We start from the raw sequence: 17,867 nt of genomic DNA, 5'->3' as shown, positions 1-17,867 counted from the left end.
AAATCTTCTACCACTAAAGGAAACTTTAACTGGAAACCTTCATGGCCCCAACAAAGGAGTGCCTAGGGCAGTCACAGTATATGCTAGGAAAAAAAAAAAAAAAAAAAAAAGAGGATGAGACAGACTTCAATCTTCTAAGAAAAATGGCAGATGAATGTAGATTTTTCACAAGGCAGCTAGGCACTCCAACTGTTATATTACTCTCCCTACTGCGGGAAAGTAAGAGGGCACAACTTCTAACCCCAGAAATATCTTATGCAAGGCCAAAGTTGGCAGGTGCATTTAAAGACAGCCAAGCTGCTTTATTCCTATGGAAGATCATCTATATTGAAGATTACAATGACTGTTCAATAACACTCCTGTACAAACTGACACAGTATGCAACCATTCTGACTATGCCAAGAAATGTAATTTTAGGCTTAAAGGATATTTTCTAGGGAAAAATAGACTGTGTAAATTTGTCTGGTTTTGGGGTTAAAGCAGCTGTTGAGTAGTAGTTCCATAAAATCCAAGTACTAGATGGAAATATCTTCACAATGAAGGGAAAACCTTATGCCTAAATTCTTCTGTTTATTTATCTACCACAGAGTGTCCACAACATCCATGAAACAAATTAGGAACTCAAGAGTTCAGCACATCTCAGATCTAGTTCTTGAATTTATACATTCCATTATATTGTATTAGAATAATAACCAGGTTTTTATTTTCTGAAAATTTTTGTAGTACATGTAGTACATGTACTACACTGGGCACACTAATCTGTGTTCTTGCCCCTTCTCAATAGTTTTGTTTGCACAGGAAAAAAGTAATTAATGCCTTCCTTTCTTCAATAGACTGTGTCAGAAATATTCAGAAATTTTTCCTGTATGGAAATGAAATAGAAGCTTTCACAATGAAGGAAAAAGAACAGTTATGGAAGACTTGCTAACACTAAAGACAGTCTTTTTTCTTCTATCTCATTCTTTCTTTTTCCCAGTGGTCAGATGTGCTCTTGCTGAGTATTTATTTTGCATCACTTTGTTTTGTTTTTATGATGTTAGGTTTTTCCACTGACAATCCTGAGAGGAAGAGGTAGAATAACAGGGAAAGTCAGAATCTGTACGTCCTCTAGAGGATGTAAATGCATGTAGGAAGGCTGCTGTCTTAGGCAACAAGAGAAACAATACTTTTTCAGACAGTAACAGATTTTTTAACAGGAAATCTATGAATTTGAGCTCACAGAATATCTTGCATGTTTTAACTGTTGAGCTAAGTATCTATCTAGGGGCAGAATTTTCAATGGTTTTTGTGGGATTTTTTTCTGCAATTTAATTTAGATCTGGGTCTTGGGAGAGGGTAAACTGATTGATTTATAAGGCTAAAGTGTCTTCAGTATTTGCAGTATAATGGGCCTCTTCTTAAACCTTTTCTACCAGAAATTCTTGCAGCATTTCCCTAATCTTCATAGAAACCCAATCCTTCAGCAGATGCCATCATTTGACTTTTTCACACCAGTTTTCCCACTCCAGTTTTCACCATGATTTTCCCTTATTGTGCCAGGAAAGAGAACATCAAGATATGACTTGCAACAAGTGAAACCCTGGATCACAGAGGGGCAAACAGCATACATGGAAGATGAAGCTGCTATTTAGGTCACCTTATACTATCATTGAGGTACTAAACACACTGCATGGAGGTCAGCATCAGTAGGGGAGGTGCTTAGATCAATAAGCACCTAGTTTGATGTATTCATTTCCCACCAGGACCTAATTTTCCAAGCATTTTCTCTGTTGTCCCTCCAGAAATCTCTCAGAGGGCAAAATGTTGAACATCGCTGTCATCCAGATGGCACCAGGTAAAGTCTTTACTATTTATTGGAAAGAAAACAATAAAATATTATTATGAGAATAAAACCATGTAATAGGATTGCAGGATAAAGGGAGGGGCCTGTTTGTAATGAAATACAGACCATTATTTTTTTAAGTGCATCAGCAGCCCTGACTACAATATCATAATCATTAAAAATGATGAGGAATGCACTTGGGAATCATGCATTAGTATTGATTGAAGGTAGGTACTCTAAATATCCATATGGATATTTTGCATTTACATGGGAAAACTATGCAATTTACAGATTCACATAAATCCTGCCTATCTATCAGATGCAAAGTTCTGTGCTGTGTGAAGTATTTCTGAAGAGCTGGAAGTACTCAGTGAAATGAGCAGGTAAAAGCTTCAAAACAAGCAAAATGCAGTGTTTTTCCACACAGCAGGAATTAAATTGTGAAACAGATTGTCAGAAAATAGTGTGGTAGTCTGAATTATGAATAGTGGAACAGATTCATGAAGGTTAAATTTGTTGATGGATGTTGAACATAGATGAAACCTCTGGCTAAGAGTTCTCTAAACTAGCCAGAGGCTGCTAAAATATAAGCCTGTCTATATCTTGCTTCCTGCATTTTTTTTTCTATGCATTTGCTAATGGCCATTGTCAGAGAGAAGTTATTTTGGTCTGATTTGATGTGACACTTTTTACATTTTTAAATACATGAAGACAGAAACTTAGCCAAATTCATAGGATGTACACAAAAACTGGGCACATTTTATTTCCCTGACTTAATTCTTCAGGTCTTAAGAGTGCCCTGTGCCCATCTTTAGCCTTTGCACTGGTTGCCCCCAGTGCAGGAGTCACCACAGACTAGACCCTGGGCATTTTCTTCCTTGAGAATGTTAAACAACCATGTTGGGGAATAATAAAGAAGATATCTTATACCCCTTCAGCAAAAGAGGAAATAATAGAGTGACTGGAACAAGAAAGATAAGCTCTTCAAAAGGAAAGTTTTAAAGAAACAGTAAGGGAAGAAGAAAAATAAATCATGTTTAATTATGCAAAACTGATAGTGCCAGCCGTGCCAGTCCTACAGGAAAAAAAATGTGGTTTTCAGCATGTCAGCATAAAGCCTGTATCAGCCTGGCAACTGAACTGCCATGCCCATGAGAGCATCAGTCATTATTTAAGACCACATCAGACCTTCACAGCAGTGGCACCAGAACTTCCACTGAGGACTATTGCCAGCAGATGCTTCAAGTTTTGAGACATACTAAAAGTTCTGCTTAGTAGGACTACATCAGTATTTGTGTGCTACTGGTGGCAAAAAGGGAAGTTGATTATGCACTGCTCTCCAGTGAAATAAATACCAGAAATGGAAATCAGAAAAAAAACCCTGAATAACAATTGATAGTTACAAAGGAACTAATCTGAGCTATGTCATCAGTAAAAATATAGGGCAACATGAAGCTCCTGTGGCTAAGTTTCAGATGATAAGGGGTTTTATTTAATACTTGTCATACAAGAAAGAACATTTCCCAGACTTGCGTTTCCTGTCACAATGTTGTCCACATTGTCCCTTTCATCTATGTCCATATAATCCTTTGTATCATGGGTCCCTATACTCTGAGTTATTCAATAAAGCAAATTAATAAATCACTGCCTAATAGACTTCAAGAATAAATGTAATCATAGACAAAATATCATGGAAAAAAATTAGTGGAAGAAGGCAAATGACAAGAGTAGGTATTGATTTAAAAAAGTAGAATAGTCCTGACTGAAAATCCCATTAAATGCTGTCGTATTTTTTCATATGTAGCTTTTTTTTAAAATATCTTATCTTCCTCAGTGGCACTATTGAAGAATATGTCAATGATATATAAGTATGATTTACATTGTCTCTCAATACTGAATGCTTATCTTTCACCTGACACAGTCTGTCACCACAACAACTCATTTTTTTACATTGGGCAGTGCATTATCCTTCTAAAATCAAAGAGTAGTTTCTTTTTTTAATTGAGTTTATACCCTCAGGGGACCTGATTCTCGTGCGCATTTTGGACAACACCTAAGACAACAGCAGCATAACTGAGTGGATCTGAGCTGCAAACTGCTGTTGAGACAGTGCAAAAATGCTTCTGATTTACCTGTACCTGCAAGTACCAGTGTGATGTGACTGCGCCAGGTTGGCCCTGGCTGGAAGGGGGTTCCCACCAAAGCTGCTCTATCGCTCCCATCCTCATTTGGACACTGGGCAGAAAATGTAATGAAAGGTTCATGGATTGAGATAAGGACATGCAGAGATCACTCTCCAGTTACTGTTACAGGCAAAACAGACTCCATTCAGGGACATAAGTTTAATTTATTAACAATAAAGGTGTACGAGGTGAACAGACAGAAGACTCCAGCTCAGTCATCTTATTCCATGTATAGAAAGAATATATCAAATCAGAGTAGGATAATGAGAAATAAACCCAACTCTTAAAATAACTTCCTCCAACCCCTCCCTTCTCTTAGGGAACAAATTCACCCGGATATTCTCTTTACATCCTCCCCCTAATGATGCAGGTGGACAGGGAATGGGGATTGCAGTCAGTTCATCAGAGATTAGTCTTTGCTGTTCCTTCCTCCTTGGGAAGAGGACATACTCTTTACTTGCTCAGTCATGTGATCCATCCCACAGGCAACGGTTCTCCATAAACTTCTCCAATATGAGTCCTTCCCATGAGCTGCACTTCTTCACAAACTGCACCAGCATTGGTTCCTTCCACGGGGTGCAGTCCTTATGGAACAAGCTGCTCCAGCGTGGGTACCCTGTGGGATCAAAAGTCCTGCCAACAAACCTGCTCCAGTGTGGGCTACTTTTTCCCTGGGTCCACAGATTCTTCCAGGACCCTGTTCCAGTGTGAGCTTCCAACAGGGTCACAGCCTGCTTCAGGCATCTACCCCCTCCTCCATGCTCCCTCATGTAGCTCCATGGGCTGCAGGGGCACAGGTGCTTCACCATGGTCTACACCTCATAGTGCAGGGGAATCTGTGGCACCTGGAGCGCTTCCTACCCTTTCTTCTTCAGTGATTTGGGTGCCTGCAGTTGTTCCTCTCCCACATTCTCACTGCTCTCTCCCAGCAGCCATTGCACAGATTATCTCACTCTTCTTAAGTATGTCCTTTCAGAGGCTCTACCACTGTTGCTGGTGGGCTCAGCTTTGGCCAGCAGCGGGTCCCTCTTGGAACCAGCTAGCATTGACTCTATTGGGAGAAGCTTCTAGAAACTTCTCATAGAAGCCACCTCTGCAGCATCCCAACTACCAAAACCTGGCCACACAAAACCAATATAGTGACAAAGCACATCTATACAAATTTATCCAAAATTATTTGTATTTATACAAATATGTCCATTCTGCAAGTATGGTCTGCAGAGTGATGCACAATATCAAAAGAAGTTTAGTACATATTCCAAGGTGGTAAAACTGGGTAGATACTTTTCTTCCACCAGAGCCTGCCCATCACTTACAAGCAGCCTGTTTTTTAGGAAGAAAAATGGAGCCACGAGGAACTGTACTTAGTTACCATCAATGGAGGATAAATGTAAAAATGATGAATGCTCATAGAGGAGTTATAAGTGGAGGTGGAACTGATTGTTTTAAGTTCTGGCCATGGACTACAGTCTCCATTATGTAATGTTTGAGTCGGCTTCACTCCAAATTCTGATTTTTGTTTGCTTTATAATCACAAATGTTTTGTTCCAGGCTACATCAGATCCAGGTTGGTTGTTCATTTGTTTAGGGGTTTTTGTTTGGTTGATTTTTTCTGTAGTGGTGGTTGTTTTAATACACAGAATTACTTAAGTCTAGCGGCTTTAAAGAAAAATTTCAACTTCCCTTGAGGAATTCTTCTTCCTAAAATAATAACACAACACTGATAGGTTTGGAAAATTTGCTTAATTCATACTAACTAGGAGATAACAGTAGTAAATGCTTAATGTGATTATCTATTCATTCCCTTTACAGCACTCTATTGCGTTCAGTTTCTGAAGATTCTTCAGTGTAATAATTAAGTACAGCACAAATTTCTATATACTCAAAAGTGCTGAGATCTGCAATTTTCTCTTATGGCTGTGGTAACCGCAGGTGTTTGGCACAACAATCTAGGCTCTTGGCTGCAATCAGTACTTTCTTCCCTCTTCCAAGCATCCTTAAACTTAGGGCTAATGCTTGAGCTCAGACATGTTTTAGTGTACAGTACTCCCATGTTCTATCAATCAAGAAATTGATCTTCTCTTCCATCAAGTATTTTTGAAAAAGAAGGTTACTTTTCCTTCTGAATGCCTAGCATCTTATATATCATAAGAACTTCATCCACACTCCATCCCTTTGTTTCTTTACCAAATATTCTGACAAGTATAATTTTTCCTAACTCTGTGGATAAGCTGAGATGCATTACTGGTAAGGGGGACTTACAAATTCAGTAAGGGATTAAGACAGAAATAAAAATCTCTATAAAAGGGAAATCTTAAAAATCCATCCTATAGTCCTTATTCAGTCAGCTCCCATTCTGAAGGCAAGAGGATAGAAAGGCTTGAGAAAAACAACCGTGCTTGTAGATGTTGAAATTACTCTGGTTCAAACTAGCATGAAAATAAAATAGTGTAAAGGAGATGCATGAGGTGAACAAACAGAAGACTCCAGCTCAGTCACCTTATTCCATGTATAGAAAGAATATATCTGCATTTACCATTTCTAACAACAGGAACTCAGGTTTGTGGATGCAACAAGAATAAACATTTATAAAAATCAATTAGGTTTCTCTGTTTAAAGAGACCTAGTAATTTGAGTATATATGACAAAAAAGGAAAACAGAATTCATTTTGACAAAACAACTTCTCAATTTTCCTTCTAATGTGATATGACTCATCTCAAATCTATTGCAAAGCAGTAAACAAACTACACCAACACAGTGACCATCATCTGCCAGGAACATTTCAAAAAGAAAACCATTACTGAGCTACTTTTCTTGTATTCTATACAGAGAAATGTATTTTCCCAGCAGAAAGAGCATTTCACATTAGCTTCTTTCCATTTACCATGTTTTCATCAGTGCTAACAGCAACCTAAGAAATACCTCATTAAGCCAGTAATTTATTTCTTAGGAATTAAATTAAATTAAATTAGTTTGGACTAGTTTTAGTTCTTTTTCAAAACAGTCTATTTCAATTAAAACAAATAAGAGGAAAGTTCAGTTTGATTACTAATAACATTGTACAGGGGATAGCAATTTAAATATGCAGACAACAGCCTTTTCATTTTATTTCTCATTCATTGAACTAATGAATGTAACTATTGTAACTATTCATTGAACTAATAATTGTAACTATATTTTTAAAAAAATATTTAGTCCATCTTTATTCTCTAATCATTCTGTGATCTAATTACCTCAAAATATCTGCAGGATAAAATACTGTCCTGAGGATCAAAATGGCAGCTATAAGCTGGACTCTCCACTATTTATTATCCATTCTTATTTTTATGATAACTACTTATTATTATCATAGAGTTAATAAACAAAATCTAAGTCACTTGATAATGCATCTGAAGTTAGCTTCACTGCTCATGTAAATGATCAGAGATCCACAAAGAGAGTTACATGATGTTTTTTTTTTTGCAATAGTTCTTGTTTGTAGATATTACAATCTTTTGAGTCAGGCCCCTTACTGTGTTAAATGATACTAAATTTAAAAAGAGAGCAACTTCAATTTCCAAAATATCCCTTGATTCATTGCTTTAAAGAAATTACTTTGAAGCTTCTCAGGAGTTGACAAGAAAAATCTAAATTGTCATGGCAACATGGGTTGAAGAAATCCTTCTTTGCTGTTTGCATAGATCATCTCCATGCTATCAGCCTGTTTACTAAATGTTTCTAAAGAAAGCAATTAAAGGTTAATCTTTCCTCAGAACCAAATAAATTATATAACCAGTGAAAGCCAGTGAAGTGAGATACATTTCAGATAGGTCAAAAAAATTTGAGGCATCATTTATCTTTAAGCAAACGACACCAAGTTGCAGGGCAGGCTACATGCTGGAGGGAAGTGACAGCATCCAACCAGGACAGGCTTGAGAGGTGGGCCTGTGCAAACCTCATGAAATTTTATTTGTAAGGTCTTGCACAGGAGTTGAGGCAATCCCAAGCAGAAACACAGGCTGCAAAGAGAATTGATTGAGAGCAGCCCTGAGGAGAAGGACTTGGAGGTGTTGGTGGATGAGAAGTTCAAATGATGCAGCGATGTGTGCTAGCAGCCCAGAAAGCCAAATATATCCTGAGCTGCATTGAAAGAAATGGGACCAGCAGGCTGAGGGAGGTGCTTCTGCCCCTCTACTTCCTCTCATGAGACCCCACCTGGGGCACTGTGTCCAGCTCTGGGCCCCTGACACCTCTTGGAGCAAGTCCAGAGAAGGCCATGAAGATGGTCAGAGGGCTGGAGCACCTCTTCTACAGAGACAGGCTGGGAGAGCTGGGGCTGTTCAGTGTGAAGAGGAAAACTCTCCAGGATGACCTTAGAGCACCCTCCAGTACCTAAAGAGGGCCTACAAGCAAGTCAGTGAGGGACTTTCCACAAAAGCATGCAGTGACAGGACAAGGGGGAAGGGCTTCAAACTGAAGGACAGTGGGTTTAGATTAGACATTATTATGAAATTCTTGACTGTGAGGGCAGTCAGGCACTGCAACAGGTTTCCCAGAGAAGCTGTGGATATTCCATCCCTGAAAGTGTTCAAAGCCAGGTTGGATGGGGTTTTAAGCAACATGGTCTAGTGGAAGGTGTCCCTGCCCATGGCAAGGAAGTTAGAATGAGGTGATCTTTAAGGTTCTTTCCAACCCAAACTATTCTATGATTCTAAACAGCGTTTCTGTGGCCAGTTTCATAACAAAGAGTTTGAATTTTCTTTAATGTTGTTAGATTTTTTCTAGCATCCTCGTTTCAATACAAGTTGTCTGTGTGCTATATGGCTATAACAAGGGCAGGATAAAAAGCCTTTTAAGGTTAATGAGACTTTTTAAATTCTGTGAGTTCCCTAACCTTTAGATCAGGTCCTAACTAGTTAAAATCTGATATAAAGCAACCCAAACTACTTTACTGATCACCAGAGTCTATGTCTAATTTACCTACTTCTGCATAGCAGAATGCTTTTTTTTTCCCCTACAATTACTTTCAAGTTAACTACATTATGTACCAGGAAAAAAAAAAAAAAAGGAAAATTTCTGTATTTTCATTTATGTTAATTAAATTTCACAATAGATTTCACAGGAAAGCTAAACAGAAATAATTGAGTACAGCTAATGATCAAAATGCTACTCCTGCTGCCACTGTTGACTTCGTAAGATCTATTAACACTACATTCTTCAGTGTAAGAGCCACTGCAAACAATGGGTCAAAATGTGTGCTGAGGATATTTACATGCTAAGATAAAGAAAATCAATTTAATTTCTCGAGAGAGATATCTACAAATGCAGAGGGTCAGTGATTGTGATATTAGCAGTTGTTTGATTGAACTGAGGTTCTGAAAGTGAATTATAAGATGTTTCCCCCTCCTCCTCAAAAAAATGCTTGGTATGACACAATCTATGTATTATAAGAAACATCAGCAGGATACCAATAGAGAATCTGACTGCTGGGGCAAAGCTAAAATAGTGCACTTAGTCACTTGAATGTAGTCAGCTTCTGCATTGATATCCCACAAACATTGGTGAGAACAGTGTGATTTGTCATGACCATTTGTTTCACAGCCAGAAGCATGCAAAATTAGTCTAAAAATAAATTAAATTTTGCTTTTTTTATTTTATCGAAATGGCTTCTTCAAACATTTCGCTGTTGTTTAAACATCATTCTTTCTTTCCTGTTTTCTTGCCCTCACAGTCACCTGCATTTTTTGCTAGGTTCAGGGCAAGGCAGGTTCTGTAAGCTCATGCATATTCCTGCAATATCTAGCCACTTGCTTCCTAACATCAGCTGCTTCTTGACAAAGTGACCTCCCTGCTCCTTGCAGCTCTGTCTGTGCAGTACAGCAGCAGGACCCGAGTGCTGTGGGTCCCGAGTTCCATGGGGGGGTTGTGTGCACCATGACTTGAGGCTGAACCCCAAGGCACTCTGACTAGGCTAGCTCAAGCACAATGCCCAAAGCCGAGCCTAAGACCTCAGCCATCTATTCTGGATGCACTCTGCCAAGCAAGCCAAGCTAACCCGCCCATTTTAGCAGCCAGCATTGCAAGAACAGTGAGGACACTTTAAATCCAAGCTACAGCTGGGCCAGTATTTCAAAAAGAAAATAACCTCGTTGTGGTTTCCAATGTGTTTAGGCCCACCTTTGAACCCAGCTTTCAAGTACAGGGCAAGGCTGGCTGCACTTTTGTTCCCAGTGCACTCTAAATTGCTTGTGTTTCAGCACCAGTGTAAGTAAATAAAAGTTTGAATATCTGTGTTCTTTTGGAGTTTATATGTGAACACAATACAGCAAGTAATGCAGGTCAAAGGAAGTAAACAAGGATTTATGCAATATTGTATCATGGCTGTATTTGATCTGCAACTCATAGGAGGAAAAAAATATCCCTAGACCCAGATTTACCCTGTGACAAATGTCAAAGGTTTGCTGCAAACATCAAAATTATAAGAACATTTCAATAAAACCCCTCAAACGTAAGTTTAGAAATGATTCTCTAGACAAAAAAAAAAAAAAAAAACCAAAAAAAACCAGAAAAAACAACAAGAAAAAGAAAAAGAAAAAGAACAAGAACAAGAAAAAGAAAAAGAAAAAGAAAAAGAAAAAGAAAAAGAAAAAGAAAAAGCCCAAAACAAACAAAACCAAAACAAAAGCAAAACAAAACAAAAACAAACCCAAAAAACAAAAACCAAAAACAAAAAACCAAAACCAAAACGAAAAAAACAAGCAAGGAAAACTATCAGACAAGAAAGAAGAAATAAAAAATAAGAAGAACTTTATGTTTGGCAAAATTGCATTAAAAAACCCTAAACATTGCCTTGCAATTTAACACAAGGCACAAAGCAAGCACTGCAAAATGTAATTTTTAAATGCCGACCATATTTCACGCAAATTTGTAAACAAACCCTGCATAAAAAGTTTTCATCATTGTAATTTATTCAGGTCTGTGTCAGCTGCAGTGCTGCAAATGTTTCTTTTGGAAAGCCACTGTACAACAGAGACATGAATACAGAACGTGATTCTGTACTTCAGTATCCATAGGATACTGTAAGGCAGATATAGAACATCCGAGACTAAAATGATACCAGGTTTCTCTGTGTATTGTTCTTAATGTCTTTAAAAGAAAATCAGAGAAAAAAAATGAAGTACGGTAGAGGTCAGATGCTCAGAGATACCAGAGATTTAAAAAAAAATTGCTTCAACACATAAATAAATATATTAATATTATCAAGGGGTTTTGCCTTGAAAATATTAATTGCCTTTAGGGATTCACCTAGTTTTCCTTTTTTTAAGTCATCTATGGGTGCAAACATTGTCAGAAGTTCTCCACAAGAGCTCAAATTAAACAGGGTCTGACTCCACCCTTCAGCTGCAATATCTACTTTGTCTGGATTATTTGAAGTAGCAATCTGTTCAAAAGCAGCCAATTGAGCTATTTCAGAAATCAATACAAATTTCAGTTTCCAGTGCAGCAGAATTGGGCTCTCAGAACTGCCTGAAGTTACCTTTTACTAGAAAGGGATGAGACAAGAAATTTACTTGAAAAAAGTCAAATCACTATTTCAGAATATGCATGAATGTATCATTAAAATGCATAATTAAATAATTAAAAAGTTGTAAGAAACTGTGATTAATTTTTATGATGGAATTTAAAGCATTACTATAATTGCTAGAATCTGTGATTTTTTTTTTTTTTTTTTTTTTTTTTTTAGCTAAAAGCAGATCATTGATGATATTCTGATAAATCAAGAGTTCTGGTAAATCATAAGCAATGTAAGAGTGATCAAATCTTGCTTTGTCCTTTAAATGAAACTTTCCTCTAGGTAAAAATGGCAAGAAACTACCATCACTTTCTTTTCTTTTTTTTTTTTTTTTTTCCATATGAGAAAGAAATGCAGAAAAAGTTCTTGTCCCTGAGAAAGTAAGAGTTGTTAAAAATAAGATGCATTACTCTTGAAAGAGTACATGCATGCCTGCATTTACTATTCAGTTACTAAATGCAGACAACAGATATATGTTGCCTTTGGGTGTCAATATAACGCTAACAATAATCCAAGTTATTTGTGTAAGTAGCTATTCCTCTGAGAAATGCTTATAACAAATACAGTGTAGATTTTCTTAAGTGAAATGGAAATGTCATATCATAGAGTGAAGTCTTTCATCCAGCCAGAACAAAGATGTGTGAGGACAAAGAAATATCTCACAGCTTTCCTCAGGCATTAATGCCATTTTTCCCCTATTTCAAAAGTTTGTGGTTCATAAAAAATGGTTGAAGGGAAATTAGAGCTGACGTAGAAAAGTAAAACTTCTAAGTAAAAGAAAGTGATTCATACACACTAGGAGAATTTCCATATGATTCTTATTCTTTGCTCACTGCAAAAATTGGAAGAACACCCAATTTATCTCAGTCTAATGTGGCCTTTATCTCAGTCTAATTTTGCAGCCATATGGAGAACTAGAGGCCAGATTCTAATTCTGTGACCCTGACTTGAATCCAGTTGTACACTGGGGTTTTATTAGAGATCAGGTCTCACACTTGTGCTGCTGCTTCAGTGGATTGTACAGTTGAGCCAGCAGCTCCCCTTCGCGCACTGCCTCCCCTGCCGGCGGCAGGCAGCCCGGCTCTGCCCGCAGCGTGGGCTCGCACGGAAAGCTGTTTGCCAGCACAGTAATGTCATCATGGCCAAGGAGAAACACCAGGGCTCAATACAGATTCGAGCAAGATGAAATTACATTTCATCTCTAAATCCACTGGAGGTTTTATACTGTGACACTATCAAGCAGTCACTTCTCCAAGGAAAGGTTACAGGAAGGAGTTTAATGTGATGGTGTACGGATTACATCTTGAAAAAGTTGAAAACAGTGGTCCCTGAGGATTTTCAGCCTTTCTATAGAGCATGGTAAATCTTGAATGCATAACTGAAAATATTTGTAGTTTCAGATTTTTTTAATTTGTTTGGACATGAGTTTTTATTAGTGGAAATGCTGTGGAGGCATAAGTGGCATAGATATCTTTTAAAAAACTTGCCGATATCAATGCATAGGTAACACTAATACCACAGCATGAGTAAAAATAAGATTAAGTGTTTATATAGAAAAAGCAGTCTGCAGGAGGAAAAATGACAATTGCCCTTCCCAAACAAAAAAACCCATAGTCTGATCAAAATCATACATGTCTGTATAAAGGGACATGAGAGTGAGAGTCAGTAAAATAGGCAGATTTGCAGTATAGACAACTTGCAGAATGGTTATCTATACAATCATCTCTCAGAGATGGTGTTGAAGTGGCCTCACAGATTTCAATACATCCTGAAGTTCCATTTGTGCTTATGTCTTCATGTGCCTGTAAACCATCTTCAGCTCCTCACAACAGTATCCTGTTCCACACACACGCACACACACACCAGAGAAACTGAAAAGTCTTTACTGGTTGACAGTGGGAAGCCTCAACTATGGGTTCAAGAGTCTAAAATGAGTGTTTGGGGAATTTTGATTGCTATGCTTGCCACTTCATTACATTCAAGTTAACCAAGTTTCCTATTCCTATACATTGTTAAGGACATCATGTACATATCTCAATGCAAAAAAAAATAGTGCAGATAGAGATCTTACCAAAAAGTAAATGCATTTTTACTTTAAAATATTACATGGTCAGAGCTGGATATTCTCTACCATGCCTTTCTATGGCAAATCCCTCATTGAGCTGGGGGATGGAGAATGCATCCATCAAATACCTGGTTTTTCAGCTAGGGGTTCAATACCTTGATCTGATGTTCTTTTAAAAATTCCCTTTTTTCAGCTCATTTTCCTCAGAATTGCTTTAGTCTTCTCTGGAAGAGAATGGAGCCTCTCTAGAGAGACCAGCCTCACAGTTTGAAAAGCACTGTTTAGAGAAAAAAAAGACTTTAAAAGAGACAAACACTCTCAGTCCAACAGGAGTAGGCCTTAAACAGTGGTAACTTTGTGTGATGTAGTTATGGCAATTATTATGACAAAGTGATAGCAGCAAACAGAAGGTACATAAAATGTTTTGAGGTTTGTTTATTTATTTATTTTTTTAAGACAAAATCCTGAGCTGTAGATGTGAGAGTCCTTTTACTGTCTGTATCTAATTTAAGAACAGAAATGTTTTCCCTTTGTTATTTCCATTAATCTGAATGATACCTCTGTGCATAAGCCTGCTTATGTACATTTAGTTTGAGGCAGTTAGGTGGCAATGAAGGTGCTGTGTTTGGTTACCTAAACACGTCCAGGAAATTACCTTGAAAACATGTACTGGAACAACCCTAGGTATTAAGCAGTATGTATTTCTACTGAATATATGTTCTGCTGAATATAGGTTGTCCACAGACCTTATGTCCCAGCAGAAATGTCTTTCACTCTTTTTTTTTCTTGAATTTTAGTCTGAATTGAGTCTTAATCTATTATTTGTTCTATACCAGTATGAATTTTTACAGAAATTATACTGATGTGTTTTTTCTTTCAAGAAAATCAATAGGGTTCTTTATGTTTGCTTTTGTTACAATACAACGTATCAGAATGAACAAATGGCTCTATAAACAAGCCCATCTTAACATGCATAGCTGAACACCGTGCTGTCTGTCTTGTTGAAGCATAATTGCTATGATAGGGTAGCTTCTGGGAAAGCGGTTCCTTTAAATGACTCCATACTAATTTCCCTTGATGTTTAAAGCACAATGAACAGGGAAGGATTCCCCAAATGTTTTCCAAAGCACTCAGGTCCATCAATCAGATTAAATCAGTCCAAAGAAATGTGTAGAACTGCACCTCAAGTCTACCACAGTGAAATGATGATGAATGTTCATTTTCATCCTTCCTTGTTCCTTAAAAAAGTTACAGAAAATTCCACAGCAACAAAGGGTTTCCATTTCATTTCATAACGAGGAACACTGTGGAAAGCAACCCACCTGTCATTTTACTGAAAGATATGGGAACGCCTGTGGCAACACCTCCAGAAATTCAGCACTTGTTTCTTTTTTTGCCTATAAAATCCCCAAACCAAGCAAAACCTGGATGATTTCCTTTTACAGTAACCAAATGATTTGATAGCAAGGGGCTGGTAAAACAGAGTTCTGGGAATCAAATAATTAAAATTATTTCATGTGCTCCTGAAACCCTGGGTCTTTATGTTACTAAGGAAGGAGTTTTTTCACTCTCTAAAGCTTTAAGGTAATTTCAGCCTCAGGATTACATTTGACTAAATATAGATTCCTGTGCTCAATTGCCTGGGAAGGTAAACGGGAAGGAATTATGTCAACTGTCCCCGATGGTTCCCCTTCAACCTGTTGTTTGACTTCAATATTAAGTCAGTCTTTAGCCTTTAAGTGGGTGTGTTGCTGCTTCACATTAAGCAGGTATAATTACATTCTGCAGAGCAGCATCAGAGGCAGTGCCCAAACGTTCCTGGCAAAGCCTTTGTATCTAAGCAAAACACGTCGGATCGTCGCTGAATAACCATGATCCAGCCTCCAGCTTTTCGTATGTGCTGTCAGCCATGAAAAGAAAACACTTAAATGTCAAACGGCATAACCGGCTACAGTGTATTTAACAAATGAGTCGCGGGTGTCGGCCCGCCCCGGGAGCGGCGTGGCCGCAGCAGCGGCTGCCCCTCGCCCCGCGGTCCGGGCCCGGAGAGCGGCTGTCGGGGCAGCTCCGCCGGCGACCCGGAGCTCCCCGCCGGGCCGGGCCGTGCCCGGGGCAGCGCCGGGGCGCCCGGCACGTGCGCGGGCGGGGACCGGGGGAAGGAGGCACCGGGGGCTGTGGGGGTGGGGATGCTGGAAGTTTGGGTAGGGCGACCGCGCCGAGAAGCCCCCGCCCGCCCCGGGCTGTGTGCGCTGCCGGGCTCAGCCCCATCTCCAGGAGCCGCGGATTCACAGCCCAGGAGAGCCGTGTGCCTTTCTCGCCCGCTCCCTTCCCACAGAGGCAGCAGGGTGGCGTTGCCCGGTAGACCGCGGCAGCGGCAGGATCCGGGCAGAGGAGGGATGCTATCGGGCTGGTGCGGAGCCGCAGCTGCTCCTCAGGACCGGGCTAAGCTCCTGCCCGGTTCCCGGCGGCCCGGGCTGGCCTTCTACAGCCTCTTCCTGCAGATCGCGGCCGGAGGCTATAGGAGGGAAGGCACCCTGCCTTGCCACTCAGGCGGGCGAGGGAACCGGGCCGTAGGCACCCGCAGGACGGGGAGGGCTCCAGCCTCGCCCGCCAACCAGGGGACCGCGGTAGCCCTGCTCCCCCCTCTTCAGCCGCCCCCGCACCAAAAAGAGCAGCGAGAAAAATAAAATGGTGGGAACGATGTAAGAGCCTTGGAAGGGTTAGGGGAGACTCAGACAGTACAAACCGCAAGGGGAACCGTCATCCCAGAGGCAGGCAGAACAACCGGGAGCGAGGTGGGAGATGACAGAGGCTGTACTGGGGACAGGTGCTCAGCTGCGAGCTGCCTCACTCCCTCCCTCTCTCTCACACACAGAATCGCATCTCTCCCAGCATGAAAAAGCGCAGGGCTAATGAGAGGCGAAGTGAATAATGGGGAAGTTGTTGTCTCCAGCGATGAGGCAAGTAATGGGGCTAGGGCCAGCACTGAAGTTGTGTAACCAAATTCTCCACCGTCACCCCCTCGTTTCTCCACCCTCCCCCATTGATTTTAAGGAGAAACCAAGCCGAGGTTGGGAGACTCTCTCCACCGCACGCCCAGCAGAGAGGAGTCCTCTTCCCTCAGGCACGGGCAGGCAGCTGGCGGAGGTGTCCCCGGCGCCGCATCCCCGCCTCCGCGCAACTTGCGGGGAGCGGAGCCGGCTGAAAGCAGGCGGAGGCGGCTCTCCGCGACCACCCACTCCGCGCTCCCCCTCGAGCACGGCAAAAGCCGGGGAGGCGGGAGGAGGGGAGATCCAAACTTGCCAGCCCGGGGATTGTCCCTCACAAGGCAGCGAGTGCCGTTCGTGCGTGCGCGGAGAGCGAAGTGTTCCCAAACTCCAGCGCTGCCCAGGCGGCTGGATGCGCACGGTTCTGCTTGCGGCGTCGCAGCGGCTGCTGCCCAACTCCAGTGGGCTGGTTTCTCCCTGGGGAAGTGGCCGGCAGAGAGCAGAGCCCTAGGGGAACACCGGCGGGAGGTGGGAGGCAGGGAGGAGGGAGACCGGGCTCGAGGAGCCTGCTGTTTGCCGGCGCCGAAACGAAGCGAGGGAGAGAGCTCAACCGAGCGGCAGAGATTTAGCTGAGGGGTTATGAGTGCCGTAACCACAGCCTACACGAATGCAATGCAAGAAACCCGAATCTTACCCTGAGCTGCAGTGAGGAGCCCCGCGCAGAGAACCAGCAGAGACTTGAATTTCCTCCACGCAGTCATGTCTGCAGTTATTCCACACACACACACACTCTCACACAAAACCCCCGGCGGCTCTTCTCGGCTGCGACCGTGTCCTCCGAGCGGCAGCGGGGCTAAGGACAGCGCCAAATAACCACCACAGGGCGAGGAGAGGCGGAGAGGAGCGGTCCGGGTCCCGAGCGCCGCGCAGCGCCCGGCGCCTCCTGCAGGACTGCGCGGGCGGCTCGCTCCGCTCTGCTCACAGACAGCATCAGTCCCGCGCCGCGGCGGGGCTGCGCCGCTCAGCGCCCGCGGAGCCCCGGCGCCGCCGGCCCGCCGCCCGCCCAGGGGAGGGAGGGCACCGAGGGAGGGAGGGGAGGCACGCCCGGGGCCGCGGACGGCGAGGCATGCACGGCCGCCTGCGGGGAGAGCCGGGCAGCGGCGGCGTCGGCAGGAGAGGGATGCGGAGAGTGCGAGGAAGAGGAGGAGGAGAGGGAGGAGGAGGAGGAGGAGGAGGAGGAGAAGGAGAGAAGAGGGA

At 41.6% G+C, this 17,867-nt stretch overlaps 1 protein-coding gene across 1 annotated transcript in view; it reads right to left on the bottom strand.

Moving 5' to 3' along the window:
• Window positions 1-17,526, bottom strand: part of CSMD1 (CUB and Sushi multiple domains 1) — a 1,067,000-nt gene extending 1,049,474 nt beyond the window's left edge. Inside the window, exon 1 of the mRNA XM_059842787.1 lies at window positions 17,305-17,526. Coding sequence (XP_059698770.1) covers window positions 17,305-17,371 — 67 coding nt within the window. The 5' untranslated portion in view covers window positions 17,372-17,526. The remainder of the gene's footprint in view (window positions 1-17,304) is intronic.
• Between the last annotated feature and the right edge of the window lie 341 nt (window positions 17,527-17,867).

This window comes from Haemorhous mexicanus, chromosome 3, assembly GCF_027477595.1.
Source record: "Haemorhous mexicanus isolate bHaeMex1 chromosome 3, bHaeMex1.pri, whole genome shotgun sequence".
NCBI lineage: Eukaryota > Metazoa > Chordata > Aves > Passeriformes > Fringillidae > Haemorhous > Haemorhous mexicanus.
Note: the sequence above shows the minus strand (reverse complement) of the source record. Positions and strands in the feature narration are given on the sequence as shown.